At 40.8% G+C, this 14,065-nt stretch overlaps 1 protein-coding gene across 1 annotated transcript in view; it reads right to left on the reverse strand.

Moving 5' to 3' along the window:
• Positions 1–535: 535 nt before the first annotated feature.
• The window catches only part of LOC120718297 (amine oxidase [flavin-containing]-like), a 48,099-nt gene continuing 34,569 nt past the window's right edge, over positions 536–14,065 (reverse strand). The window contains exons 5-16 of the mRNA XM_040006773.1: positions 10,645–10,749; positions 10,433–10,524; positions 9,332–9,473; positions 8,071–8,220; positions 6,256–6,415; positions 6,080–6,176; positions 4,758–4,811; positions 4,615–4,672; positions 4,432–4,529; positions 3,329–3,440; positions 2,501–2,563; positions 536–2,067 (exon numbers count right to left, since the gene is read on the reverse strand). Coding sequence (XP_039862707.1) covers positions 1,912–2,067; positions 2,501–2,563; positions 3,329–3,440; positions 4,432–4,529; positions 4,615–4,672; positions 4,758–4,811; positions 6,080–6,176; positions 6,256–6,415; positions 8,071–8,220; positions 9,332–9,473; positions 10,433–10,524; positions 10,645–10,749 — 1,287 coding nt within the window. The 3' untranslated portion in view covers positions 536–1,911. The remainder of the gene's footprint in view (positions 2,068–2,500; positions 2,564–3,328; positions 3,441–4,431; positions 4,530–4,614; positions 4,673–4,757; positions 4,812–6,079; positions 6,177–6,255; positions 6,416–8,070; positions 8,221–9,331; positions 9,474–10,432; positions 10,525–10,644; positions 10,750–14,065) is intronic.

A 14,065-nucleotide genomic window follows, 5' to 3' on the forward strand; every position in this document is an offset into this window, starting at 1 on the left:
AGGCTGACTCTTCTCATTCTTAGGATGAGTTTTTCTTTTTGTCTGTCAACAAATCCCACAAATTCTAACAGTGAACTGGTCTGTCTTACCACTTCCTGGCTTATGTACGTGAGCCTAGAGTTCCTGTTGAAGAGAAACTACAGGAAAAAACTAGATTGTTTGAGAAGTCACAAAAAGCTAAGCTGCATTCACCTTCTAGCCCCACTTCTGAGCTCTTATTAATAAAACGTGCACACTTTTATCTATGGATATGAAAAATTTGGTATACTTGAAGATTAAAAATATAGAAAACATAACTATTTGTTGAACATCTGTACCTGCTCTGTGTTCAGTCTGGATAAACTTTAACTCTTTACTCCATAAAGAGACACTGACGACATCCGCTTTGTAGACTTGATGATGAGTTTTGACACCTCAGCATATATCAATAAAGTTGTGGTTTGAAGACAATCAGAAGAGTTTCTGGGTTTTTCTAAGTTTAGTTGCACAGGGAGAGACCACCCGCACTAACTTATGATGCACACCAGTCGTTTTGTTCTATAAGCCTGAAGCATTCAAGGTCGCTCCTGGTCGATTTATACAAGGGGGTAAAGAGTTAAAACAACAAGTAACTATAACTGAGAAGTGTTTAATAATTATTTATAATAATCATTATTGTCACCATTAGTTTATGGATTACCAATTAAATTTATGGGTTCAGTACTTAGACTGGCACCCTCTTAATTTTTGGTGGCCATATTTGGTAGCCTGTGTTTGCTGATACCTAAGACTTACTATAGTTTAAACAGAGGATTTATATGAAAGGAGTCACCATGAAGGAGACAATTAGCTACAAAGACTGCCCCAGGCTTTAAAGATGCCTTTTCAGGTGGAAACCTAGACATCTTAACATAGGAGTCTGTGAGGAAAAACCTGCTTTTGGAGCCAGCCTTCAACTGCACAGATCGCTCATTGGGAATAATACACATTTAGTGCCCTAATATGACATTATTAGGCTACATATTAGGATTCATATTAGGGCACATAATTTGGGCTTTGGGATGTAAATAAAATTTAAATTTAAGAGAAACAACAAAACCCATTTCACATGGTACCAACTCACTTTAGGGTTGCGACTCACATCTGGCTTTAGCTACAAAGACAATGCTAAAATTCACTATTCATTTGTGTTTTCATGGGATTTGCTGACAGAAAAAGCCCCTCCCCCCCACTTGTCCTTGAACCTCCTCTCTGATTTTCTATGTGGACAGTGTCACTATACTGACTCTTTTCTCTTCTGAAGTCACTGGATTTCATCAAACAGCTACGGCTGCTTGGCCAGAATAAATCGGCACCTAAAATAGGCAGCGGTAATTAGACACACAGTGGAAACTCATGCACGCGCGCTCGCACACTTTGTACGGAAACTTTGATGACCACACGCTCACGAATGCATGCTCACCGAAGCATGCGACACAGACGAGGCTCATACACACAGTAAGCATGGCGACTTTTATAAACTCACATATAATCGACACAGTGGATTTCATTGGCATTGTATGGGATAGTAATAGTGACAGAGAAGGTTTCCCCTTACGAACTGATTCTGATCTTTTTTCCTTCATTGGATTCACAATCTGAGTCTGCATGTTTTAAACTGAAGTTAGGCTTTCGTCCCTCCTCTCAAACACCTTTCAGTCAGCCCTTCTCACCTGCTTCATTCTCTCTTTCGTTTGTGGACAGAGTAACAGTGTGTTAGTGTTTTTGCATGAGCTGAGCAGTCCTTCTTACATCACGGTGTTTCTCAAAAAACAATGTATACCCTATGTAGGTCACTACTCTGTAGTTTGGGCCCATAAAGCACTAGAAGTACACAAGTGTCTATTGAGACATGTTCCCTTGAGATGTGGAGGAGTGAGACGACAGGGTGGTTTAACTCCGGGGGATGATGCCCTTCTTGTAGGCCACCAAGCCAGCTGCGGCGGCAGCAGACAGGAATGTGGAGACTCCTAAGAATTTGAGGAAACCATCAACCGAAGGCAGGTTTCTCTCCCAGAAGGTGGTAACAAACGGGAGTGCCCGGATTTCCTGCAGGACGGAGGGAATGATGATATCAGATATCTGCCTTTTTCATATGCATGATATTAACTAGATACTTGATAGATGATTTGGCAATATACAACTTATGTAATCTTGGGTCCAAAATGTGTAAACAATGCATAGGTGTCTTAAACCTGCATTTTTTTACATGACCAGCAGGGGGCAACTCTTCTGCTTGCAAATGATTGTATAGAAAGCGAGGGAGAAAATGACCTCTCTTGGTTTACAACCCCAAGAAACATGATGGTCTTGCCTGGTAGTTTTTTTCTCATTTATTACAGGATGATCTTTTTCACAGTATCAGTTATGGTAAAAAGTGTTTTGGATTCATGACGAGAGATTTCAGAGTGTTTCTCCACTGATTGTTCATTTTTTTAATCAAAGGCCAACTTGTAATTTGGTGCATAAGGACTTCTCTTACATCGTTCTCAGGCTCAGGTTGCCAGATCTGATTAGGTTGGAGTTTACCCATCGCACACATGACCTGCGAAAAGACATTGGTGGTGTCAGTCAAAGACTTCGAAAGGATCAAAATACAGTCTAACAGTCTAAATTTTAAACATGATACACATTTTTGAGTTTGGGTGATGTTAATAAGATAACTCTTTATTATCATTGCACAGTCATACATAGTACAATAGCACAATGAAATTGGGGAACTGTCCCACGTTGGCACTACATACAACACGACGACACAGCAACTTAACTTAAGTAATAAAAAGAAGAATAAGTGTATGTTTATGTTTAATGCAGATAATCTACTCAGGCTTGACTGGCCTTTACTGTAACTGACCTACTCTGCAGCAGAGCCAGAGCTAAGAAACATGGAGGAACATGAACACATGGGGGAGTATCTTAGGAAACCAAACCTAATGTTAATGCCTTGGAAGAAGGACATAAACTGCAAGCAGCAGGCGAGTGTCTTAAAGAGAGATTTAGAAGACTGAGTGGGGAGGACCATTTTGATTCTATGGTTTGTTTCAGTCAGCTGTGCTCAGACATAAATGAGAGGGGAGAAAAGGCGAGGATGTCATGATTTGATATCAGCTGACCCCCCAGCACTGCTGGCTGAGCATCCACAACACCAGGAGCAGACTGAGGTGTGACTAATAGGTGTGCCAGCTGCATGATTTAAGTGGTTTCCACCTGGTATATATAAGTAACCTGCCTCTAAGTGTGTTTAAACTGGTAAGAACTGGTATTTGCTAACACGTAGCAGTGAAAAGCAGGTACTTAAATGCTCTCTGACCTCTCTGGCTGCTCTCTCTCCAGCTTGTACGGCCCCCTCCATGTAGCCACTCCATTCGGTGGCCGTCTCTGTGCCTGCAAAGTACAACTTGCCCACCGGCTCTCTCAGCACTCTGAAGAGCAAAAACGAGAGAAACAGGAGAGGCTTCAGAGGTTAAACTGGTTTACAGGTTTTAAACACGTTTTATTTGTAATGTATGCACCAGCATTGTACTGACCGTTGAGCTTTAGCATGCATTCACTTCATTTAAGAATATCATCTCACCTGAATAAGTGCAATATGGGATTATATAACGTAAAGTGAATTTCCTTTGGATTAATCTTCCCACCCCCACTGTGCTCAACGTAAAAGAACCAAAGAAAGGACTTTTGCTTTAACTCTATTTCTTGCAGGGCCACCCGGTATGTGAAACAGTTACTCTGTATAAAAAAGCACAATGTTAGGTTTCCAACTCCAGCTTACTTTTCATTGTGAGTAAGAACACATTTGCACATCTGGTGAGGACATTTAGACATGAAATATGGTTCACATGACGGTTAACAAGGAGTTTCAGTTTTTCATATGGAGGTTAACAAAACTCTAATAGTGAACATATGCACCAGGATCTGTACAACAAGCAGCTAATAAATGAAACCAGCCGCAATGCATCAGACACACTGCATTGTGTTTTATGTGTGTGTATAGCTATAGAGCAAATGGGCAAATCCTGGGGACACGTCCTGCTGTACTGAAAATGCATTCATTTGTTCACACTCCAATAAAACCCATGAAATGCCGCAAAAAACACTGCAATAACACCATTCAGATGAAATATGAGTTCACAGTATTGCTTGTGTGGTAAACATAATAATCCAACACAAAGTGTTGTGATCTCAGTGAGTCCCCTCTGAAACCGTGCACAGGAAGGCAGGTTCATTTCATGGAGGAGAAGTGACGCTAATTTGCAGAAATAATCACAAATCCTGCTGAAACATACATTAGCCATTAATATCCAGCAGCTGACACATTCAAATAAATTAGGAAGTCAATTGAAATGAAAAGATCACACTTTCATATTTATGTTTATTTTTTTGTGTGTGTACACGTGTGAGAGAGAGACTCACCTGCCAAACTGAGTAAGGATTCCTGGGGGGAAATAGGCTGTGTAGCAGCCTCCAGAGTACTCCTCTTCACACCAGTTCTTCTCCTCATAGTGCACCGGCTGCAGGAAACAAGCAGGCACATGAGCAGTCAGTCAGATTCCACAGTATCCACATGACTGTGTGCCACTCTGCACCCAAACTCACATGCAAAGCCTCATCTGTGCCCAGCACTTTGGAGTAGATCTCACAGATCCTCCTCAACCTAAACACAACAACACAGGAGTTGGGATTAAACTGATCTCACAGCTCGTGAGAGTTTTTTTCCATCTCTGTCCACTGGTGTCTACCTTTCTTCCTTGGACAGGCTTGAGAGCTTTCTGCACTTGTGGGCAAGGATGAATCTGGGGGGAGAATGAAATGAGAAAACACTACATGAGCATGTGTGGCTGGTTGGATGACTTTATCACTTGTGTTTAGCTCCATTCAAGCACAAGTTCTACACAGTATGGAAATTCTTGTAGGAGCTCATGCGAGAATACTAGGTCAGAGTCAGATGGTAAAGCTGAGACACAAGCCTACAGGCCAGTTAGTAACCCTCTGATAATCACTAGTGAAAGAAATGTGTATTTCAACCTGACTAAAGCACTCATCATGGTGACGCATTGTATACTTCTTTGGGGCTGCTGATATCACTTAGCATTTCGGTGCTTTATTTTCCTGAGCTGTGATACACTTTGGATTCTAGCCAATCATTTTACCTTTCCAAGCGTAGTAGGCGGGCCCAGGTACGTACGTTCTTTTAGAGCAGAGCTACAGATTAAAAATGCCCAAGGCGAAGTGGTCAAAAGTCTGGCTGTACTTCACAGCAAAAGATGCAAACTCAGCAGCCTGCAACAAGTGCTTTAAGCTGATACTGTCAAAGGAGGTAACACCTCGAATCTGATGAAACACCTGGCGACGCATAGCGTTTTTTTAAAGTCGAGAAATGCGCCGTATTTGATAGCTTGCTGCGAGACCTCACACAGAGCACATCTACTGCGGGTTGTTATCGGACCCGGAGTTAGCAACATCCCCCAAAAACCCGAAGAGGAGAGTCCTGGCCCCTAGCCCTGCCAGTGTAGCAGAAATGATGATGGATGATGACGGCAGCAGCAGCCGTTCTTCTCTGCGTGAGTAGCTTAATGTTGTTCATGTGTAATTTACGTTGAGTAGGCTAACCACGTTATTACATTAATGCATGTAAGGTGAACTAGCAAACACCATCGTAGTTACATGAGGCTGTCTTCTTGTTTGATGGCAGATACTCCCTTCACCCTGGCCAAAAAGGCTAAAATGACCAAAGAAAAAGTGGGAAACAGTTAAACATGAGAGGTTTTTGGAAAAAGTTTGATTTATTTTCCATTGTTTAAGCACTGCTTCCAGCCAAGAGTGATACCATATATGCCCCATAGCTGCAGAAAAGGCTAACATTGTTATCTTTTTCCAAAAAAAACAGCTAAACATGAGAGGTTTTTGGACAAAGTGTGTGTTCTTCATTCTTTAAGCACCGGCACCGTTTCAAAAGTACCGGTTTGGTACTGGTATCGGATAAAACCTAAACGATACCCATCCCTAATCATAATACAAAATATACACAATTACAGAGAACTGTTTGAAGCTCTGTACCAACCCCATAATACAAGGTACAGTCCCATCAGGCTTTGTGTCATCCAGGGTGAGACCGATGGGAGCGCCTTCCTCCTCTATCACCATGCTGCCGCAGTAACCTGGTAACACAATAAAACGTTAGAAATGGCATCATCTTGAACAGCATTCGCTCTCTCTGTGTTTTCACTTCCTGCGTACCCTTTTTCCTCCAGAAGTTCTCTCTGTAGTAGACCATGCACTTTATGACAGAGCCCATGGGAACACGGTTGATCAGCTGGTTCCTCAGCGGGGGCAGCTCAGGGTTGAAGTGCATCTTCAGATTCAAAGCAGGTGGTGTGGCCACGATCACATACTTGGCCTAACACAGAGACAGAGACAGTACACAGTGCGTTCCAATAGTCCGTTTATAACTGAAAGATGTGACCCAGAAGTATCTGCATGGTAGTCATCAGCCATAGTAAGAGATGTTGCAATTCTCCAAATACTAAGGAAAGAGGCTTCAGTGCTTCCTTTAATATAGGATACACTGGACTATCCTTTATGAAAAGAGAGGAGAAAACGCTGTCCCATAATTCATTACAATGGAACATCTGACCATAAATGAAAACATTCAACCTAATCAACAAAGTAACACAGATCATGTACATTTTAACTGCTTTTTTCCAAGCAGCCAGTAGATGGCAGCCAAAGAGCAGCAGTGCCAGTGAGTTTGTGAGTAACACTGTGAAGCAGTTACTGTTTTACAGATACATGGATGTTTCATATTCAGACTGCATTATCTCACATTACCTAGTGTATAAATATAGTATCTGTTTCATTTCCTAATACATAATAAAATCAAACAAACACTATAACAGTTATTTGAAACATGGCTGCAGTAACAGGAAAACAGTAAAAGGAAAGTCCTGCATTCACAATCTACTGAAACATAAGAGCAGCGTCATTATTCATTATCTTATCAGCTCGTTAACGGTGATGTATCCATATAAGCAAAGTCATTCTGACTATTTGTTTTGTGGGCCATTTGAAGGTTGGGAACCACTGGACTGAACTAATCAATTGTGTCTACAAACCCAGTTTCAGAAAGTTGTAACATTGTGTAAACTGTAAATGAAAACAGAATGCAGTGACTTGCCGATCTCAGAAAGCCATCTTTTATTCACTTATACAGAAAAATATCAGAAATCTACTATTATCATTTACAGAACCAAAAAGCTCACTTTGAATTTGATGGCAGTGACATGTCTCAAAGTGACATGACCAGCGATAAAAAGAGCATCTCAGAGATGCTCTGCAAAAACCCCAAAACTGTGTCTACAAACTGTGGAGCAATTTCAGAAAAATGTTCCTCAACATCAAACTGAAAAGAATAATATCATCTAAACATTCCAAGAATCTGGAGGAATTTCTGAGTACAAAGGATAAGGCTGAAAATCAATAATGGATGCCCGTGACCTTTGGGCCCTGCTGCATCACTGCACTAAAGCAGGCATGATTGTCATGAAATCACTGGGAGGGCTCGGGAACACTTCTGGAAATCACTGTCTATGAACACTGTACTGTTCACAAATACAGGTTAAAGCTCTATCATGTGAACATGATGGTGAAACACCGCCATCATTTCTGGGCCAAAGCTCATTTTAAACAGACTGAGGCAAAGTGGAAACTGTTCTGTGGTCAGAGATGCCCTGAGCGCATTTCCTCTATTTTCCTCTCTTTACTTTATTCTCACTGTAGCCAAGATCTGCTCAAAGGTGGAATACTTGGGTTTCTCTCCATCTTGTTGTAATCCCTTTGACCATTTAGTGCGGTGTGCCATGAGATGATTTGGTGCTAGATGCCGTTAATAAACATTAATCGAGCTCCTCGAATATTTACTAGACTGGACTTTAAATGCTCATTTCCAGCTCAATATTATATTTCTGACTATAGCAGAATATGTAAGGAAAGACATAAAAAGTGTCCTTAAAGAATAGTACTTCAAAGGAAATACTGGTGATATACTCAACTCACCTTGTAGGTCTGCTTGTCCACGGTCTCCACCACAACCATGTCTCCGGTCTGGTCGATCCTGTAGACTGGAGACTGCAGCTTCACTCGGTCTCCCAGCTCCCTCGCCATGCACTGACTCACCTGATTCGCACCCCCTACAAACTTCCTCTCCTTGAGACACAAAGAGAGCAGAGTTCAGTGAGCACCAACAGGGAGAGCAGATGCAGCAACACTGGTTTCTATTTATATTGGGTGGAAGTGACTCTGATCCCCCTCTGGGTACCCCTCAGCAAGGCTAATAAACTCCCAGTTTGGAATGAAGCCGATAAAATCCCCTGATTTATCCTGGTGATACACACCGGTTATCCTCAGTCCACCTTCATTTCCTTCACTACAAATTTCTGCATCTTAATTCAAAAGAAACACGTTCATAAAGCCAGGCCAGCAAATGTTAAATGATGAAGATGATGGTGAGGAGGTAGAGAGGTTTGGGCTGTCAAAGCTCCGATACACAAAACTAAATCAGTGCTGACCATTTCCATGTGGTTAGTGTCAACATCTCTCTCATCCCTGACCAGAAACACATTGTGTGCATTCCTCTGTGGCATTTGGATGAATTTGTCAAGCAGTTGCTGAGAAAGCACGAGCTAAACCTAAATCAGTCCTGGGCGGTGAAACGAGGTGAGCCTCTTCTTGTCTTGTTTGATTAAAGACACGTTTGCAGTTTTGCAGGAGGAGTGCAGCTGCACTCGGAGCAATGCATACCAATTGCATATCCATATGTTTAAGATGACTATGTGTAAATACTTCAAACACCCCTATGTATGCACCAGCCACAAGGCGTGTAAGCTTTAAATGTGAAGCAAACAGGAAGGAGCCGACTGCACTACTGTTTGTCATTTGTTTACCAAAGCCTTTGTGGCTATGGGAACAAGGCCCTCAGCTTGAGGAACGGCAGCAGAAAAGACGCCCTGAGTATTCCAAGAAAACATCTTTTGTGTGGACAGCATCTTATTCAGGCCAGACTAAGGAGACTGGGCTGTGAGGGATCTCCCTCTGATGTTCACACTGCTCCTCTGAATCACTGAATGAATCTGTGTGAGAGGCAGAGAACGCAAGTCCACTTCTTGGCACGCCCCCATTACGCTGTCTGTACTTTTTTGTAGAGCATTAATGGAAAGCTGAGAGAGTATTTTGTTTGCTCACATAGATATAAAAAAATCCTTTGTCTTCTTTCAGTCTGTTGTTCTGAATCAGTAGGTATAATTTTGGGCAGACATACCTGTCCTCCATTGGTGGTGGAGAAGATCCTCATTGTCCCTCCGCACTGTTTGACGTACCAGAGGAACCAGAGAGCCGACACCTCGTGGGGTTCAGAGGTCACGTTCACGTTGACAAACAGTGTGGCGAAGCGACGAGCAGTTCTGGGAGGGATTACATGGAAGGTAAGAAGTCTTTAAATACTACATGTACCCCAGTCACAACTTTTATATTCTGTAAGAGTGTGAACAAAGCACAAATAAATCACCATGTCAGGGATTTCTGTTTCCTTGTCCTACTTTTCCAGCAGAGACTTGCATGTAATGTACATTTGAGTAGTAATTCAAACACAGGAGCAGTACAATCTTTTAATTAGTGAAGGACTGTTATTTCTATGTTGTTACAAAAATGTAATTTACTTTTACAAGCTGCATATTTTAAATTTACACAGTAATTAGATTATCAAAAACATTCTCACTCACAGTGCATCATATACTGAAGCTTCTCCACCAAAAACCTCTATGAAACAGCTACAACCTTCAGCATCAGTTTTCAAAGTGTTTGCAGGGATGAGAATTCTTATTCTTATTAGTGCTGACACAGGAAGCTGTAACCATTTCCACCTCTGCAAGTTTGAGTCACTGAACTGGACCTCTTAACTGTGACTGTGGTGTTGGAGCCTTTTAGATCATTTTATTGGAAATAGCATGATGTGCTCTTTGGTTAATTCTACTTCCAGCTCTGGTGAGTGGAATTGTGCAGAATGCTGCATCCATGCACCCTATGAGATACCTTGCTAACTGAGTTCGCTACCATTAGCTTATAACCTAGCCTCGCTGACTGATTTCAGGTATTAGAAAATAAAACAACAAATATAACTTTTGTAAGAGACCACCTTCAACATTTGAGTCTGAATGTATTATCGTAGTGTCTACCTTATAATATAAAGCGGCTTGAGGAGACTGTTGCTGTGATTTGGCGCTATATAAATAAAACTGAATTGAATTGAAATGTCATATGATTTAGCAATACAACTTTACCCTGGATATAAACATTCAGAGATAACAGGATGAATAGCTAGACCTATTCTCTGCACAAACGGGAAACATTTTGAACATGTTACCTGGTCCAGCAGAGTTTTTCAAAGAGTTCCTGCATGGTCATCTTGTCCCACTCCTCAGCATGGGGAGCTCTCCAGGGAGCGTCTCTGGGAATCTGAAATGCAGGAGGATGTTCAGCATGAGTCAGGCATGTAGCAGGTGTGCAACCTGTCCAGTGAACCAATCTAGAATGCTTATTAATAAGAATACTCATTAATAGTGAGAACTGCTTTACCTCCTCGCCCATCTTATCCATTGTTCTAAAGAGGTTGTTGAAGTCCATCAAAGCGATGGGGTTCCACATGGGAGGCAAGGAGCCTTTGAACGGGTAAGACTTTCCCTGTTGGACACATGATTGCAGCCATCATCACCAAAACAATATTCTTCAATCATCAAATAACCATTGCTTATAAAAGCTGTGCTTAATGATGGCAGCATTTAAAGAACAACATTTCAGCATTTTCCATTAAAGATTTGTTTCAGTTGACCTCTAACTGACCGTGAAAGCAGTTTGAAGAGTGGTGGGGAAAGTGGAGTAATAGCTTGTGCAATGTTTACAACTGAATCAGAGATACTGAATCATTAAATGTGATAAGAGTAGCCATAATCTACAGCCATAATTTTTATGCCTGGTCTAGTTTATTTCTGCATTTCTCAATCACACACAAAGACATACAAACACAGAGGTGACAGTCAGGGGTAGATGCAGTGGGTTTAAAACCACTAAAGTGTTGCCACACCACAATTGTAACTAGAGATTCATTTTTGTTGCTTTCTAGCAATGGTCTCTTAGCTACGTGTTGATGTAACCTCAAATAATCTCTCCCGTAATATGGCATTTAGCTTGACAAGGACATTTATTTCAAGTCCCATTAAACACAAACTGTTTGTTGAAATGCCCTCAGCCTCACAGAGCTGCTAGCTCAGAGACACTGCAGCTGTCTGCAGCTGTATTGAACTAATAATGTCTCCTATTATTTACATTCTCTTAACTTATTGTGTTGTGTAATGTGATACCACTGTAATAAAGGAAAAAAACAAAACAAATATCAAAAGTGTTTAGTTGTTCATTTCATTGTCCAACAATGCAGCTGTAACTGTCCAGCTGTTATGTAGCCCTAAAATCTTCTTGTCACGGTTAAAGGTAAATCCGTTACTGAGCTAGTCTAATGTCAAATTTGTAGCAATATTTCTTTTTTTTCTCCTTGCAAAACTCTCTCAGTATCATTGAAAATCATTATTAATGAATAAATATTACAGAAACAGAAATGTGTAACCTCTTAAACTACAAGACTCAACTGTAGTGGCATCACCAAAAAGTATGATTATGCTAAGAAAAAACAAATCTGTTAGATTAGCATAAAAAAGTACATGGGTAAGCACAATAAAGTGTTTCCTAAGGGGTAATTATAAGAAATAAGACTTTTAATTATATTATCTATAGCAAGGGTTCTGAAATTTCGATGGACGGTTGCAAAGGAAAAATGCACAAAATTAAGAAAAAAAAAGAAAGGCAAATTGTTCTCATACTGTCCCACGGCATGGCAAATTCGGTATCAACAAATTCTGTCATTTTCACTGGAGAGCCACAGAAAACAATTGAACATTCTTTGAGAACCCTAGATCAATAATAAGCTCACACATTTCTCAGATCAGACTCCTCAAAAACAATGAAAGAGAAGACTTCTGTTGAATAAAAATAGCACAGCAAAGTGTTGTGTGACTTTCACTGCTTAAAACATGTAAAAGCAGCTGCACAATCATTTGTGATATTACTAGATTTAGCCATTTACTGAAATAAAATGATCACCTGTTTGTTTGTTTGTTTTTAAAATGTGATGTGTGTGTGTGTGTGTGTGTGTGTGTGTGTGTGTGTGTGTGTGTGTGTGTGTGTGTGTGTGTGTGTGTGTGTGTGTCACTGCAAGGTGACAGCACCTTTGTTTTTTAGTATTCACAGTCTGTTCTTCACTGCTACACAGAATTCAGTGATAGACAGAGAGGGATGATGATGATCATGTGTCTCACAGCAGCATACTGTATCTGCTTCTGTGCACAGAACAACAGGTCTGTCTCCATGGTGACCACGGCCAAGAGAATATAGAGGGAGGAGAGAAGAGGAGGGGGAGACGAAGCATGGCAACATCTGTTTCCACATCAGCGAGCAGGGAAGTGCCCTCAATCAGAGGACCAAACGAAGACTGCTTGAAGACAAAGGTGACTGTACTTCAGAGTAGGAGGATTTTATGACAACCATATAAAGATAAAGATTTCAATTAATCTCAGAAATCGCTAATCACTGCCCTTAGCCTTTTATCCAAATTACATTGTACGCTCTTATCTGACTTCTAAACAAACATCTATGATCAATAAATATTTTATTGCCCAACGTAATATACAGTACTGGGAAAAATGTTTGCTCTTCTTGATTTCTTATTTTTTAAACTACATTTAGTTTTAAAATTTAGTAAATTATTAAATGATTAGATAAACTAATCATTTCATTTAATAAGGGAAAAAGGCTACACAAACCTACCATGTCCTATTTGAAAAAGTAGTTGCCCTCCCTTGTTAAATTGGGAATTTACTTTGATCAGCCACATTTTTTGGAAAGCTGACCTTTGAAAAGTTCACTTTCAACTAGCCACACTAATCCAGAAATCACTTAAATATAACCTGTCTGACAAAGTGAAGTAAGCTAAGCAACACGTCATGCCTTGATCTATAGAAATGCAAAAAAAACAGCTGAAAGACAAAGCCACTGACATCTATCAGTCTGGAAAACCTTTTCTAAGACTAAACCAAGTGGAGAGCTGTTATTCAAAAATTGAGAAAACTTCCTAGGAGTGGCCAGCCTACCAAAATGACTCCAAGAGTGCATCAATGACTCGTCCAGGAGGTCACAAAAGCACCCAGAACAACATCTCAAGAACTGCAGGCCTCACCTGCCTTAGTTAAGGTGTTCATGATTTATCCAGTAAGAACTACATAAGGCAAAAATGGTCTCGATGGGAGAGTTTCATAGCAAAACCCACTGTTGACCAAAAAGAATATAAAGGCTCGTCTCATATTTGCCAAAAAACATCAGAAAAACAGATTTGATTTGGTTGCAAAATAATGCAACTCCAAATAATATATCTGAATATGTCAAAGTGTGTCTAAAAATGACAAACTGGTGTATCAGATGGCTGTTCCCTCTGCTTTTTGCCAGCTCTCACAAGCTGGTGGCCTCTTAGTGAATGTGCAGCACTTGGCATTCTCTAAAAGCAAGCTAAACAGACACAGCTGGTACGGCCGTTTCCCTCACTGGTCCTGTGAACGTGCAAACATGCACAGCATCCAAAGTGCTGCAGGATCCAAGGGACAATCCCGGACTCTTTCTCAATCTCTGATAAGCAAGCACAGTATTTAATCAAAGTCTGTTTCCCCGTCTCTGATAGTGATCCCTCATTAATGAATCCAGTGCTGAGAGCTGCATTTGCCTGTTAGGCGGTGGTTTGCTGATAAGGGAAAGCAGTACTGGCCTTTTGGATTACAATCTGCCATAGAAAAGCTGATTAGCTACATGGCTTGCTTGAAAGCTAGCTGTAATTACACAATGGCTTGGGACACATGCTGATTTACAATGACTCTAGCTTTTGTTCTGTGAAGAAATGTAG

The sequence above is a fragment of the Simochromis diagramma genome, unplaced genomic scaffold, assembly GCF_900408965.1.
Source record: "Simochromis diagramma unplaced genomic scaffold, fSimDia1.1 OVJJ01000514.1, whole genome shotgun sequence".
Lineage (NCBI taxonomy): Eukaryota > Metazoa > Chordata > Actinopteri > Cichliformes > Cichlidae > Simochromis > Simochromis diagramma.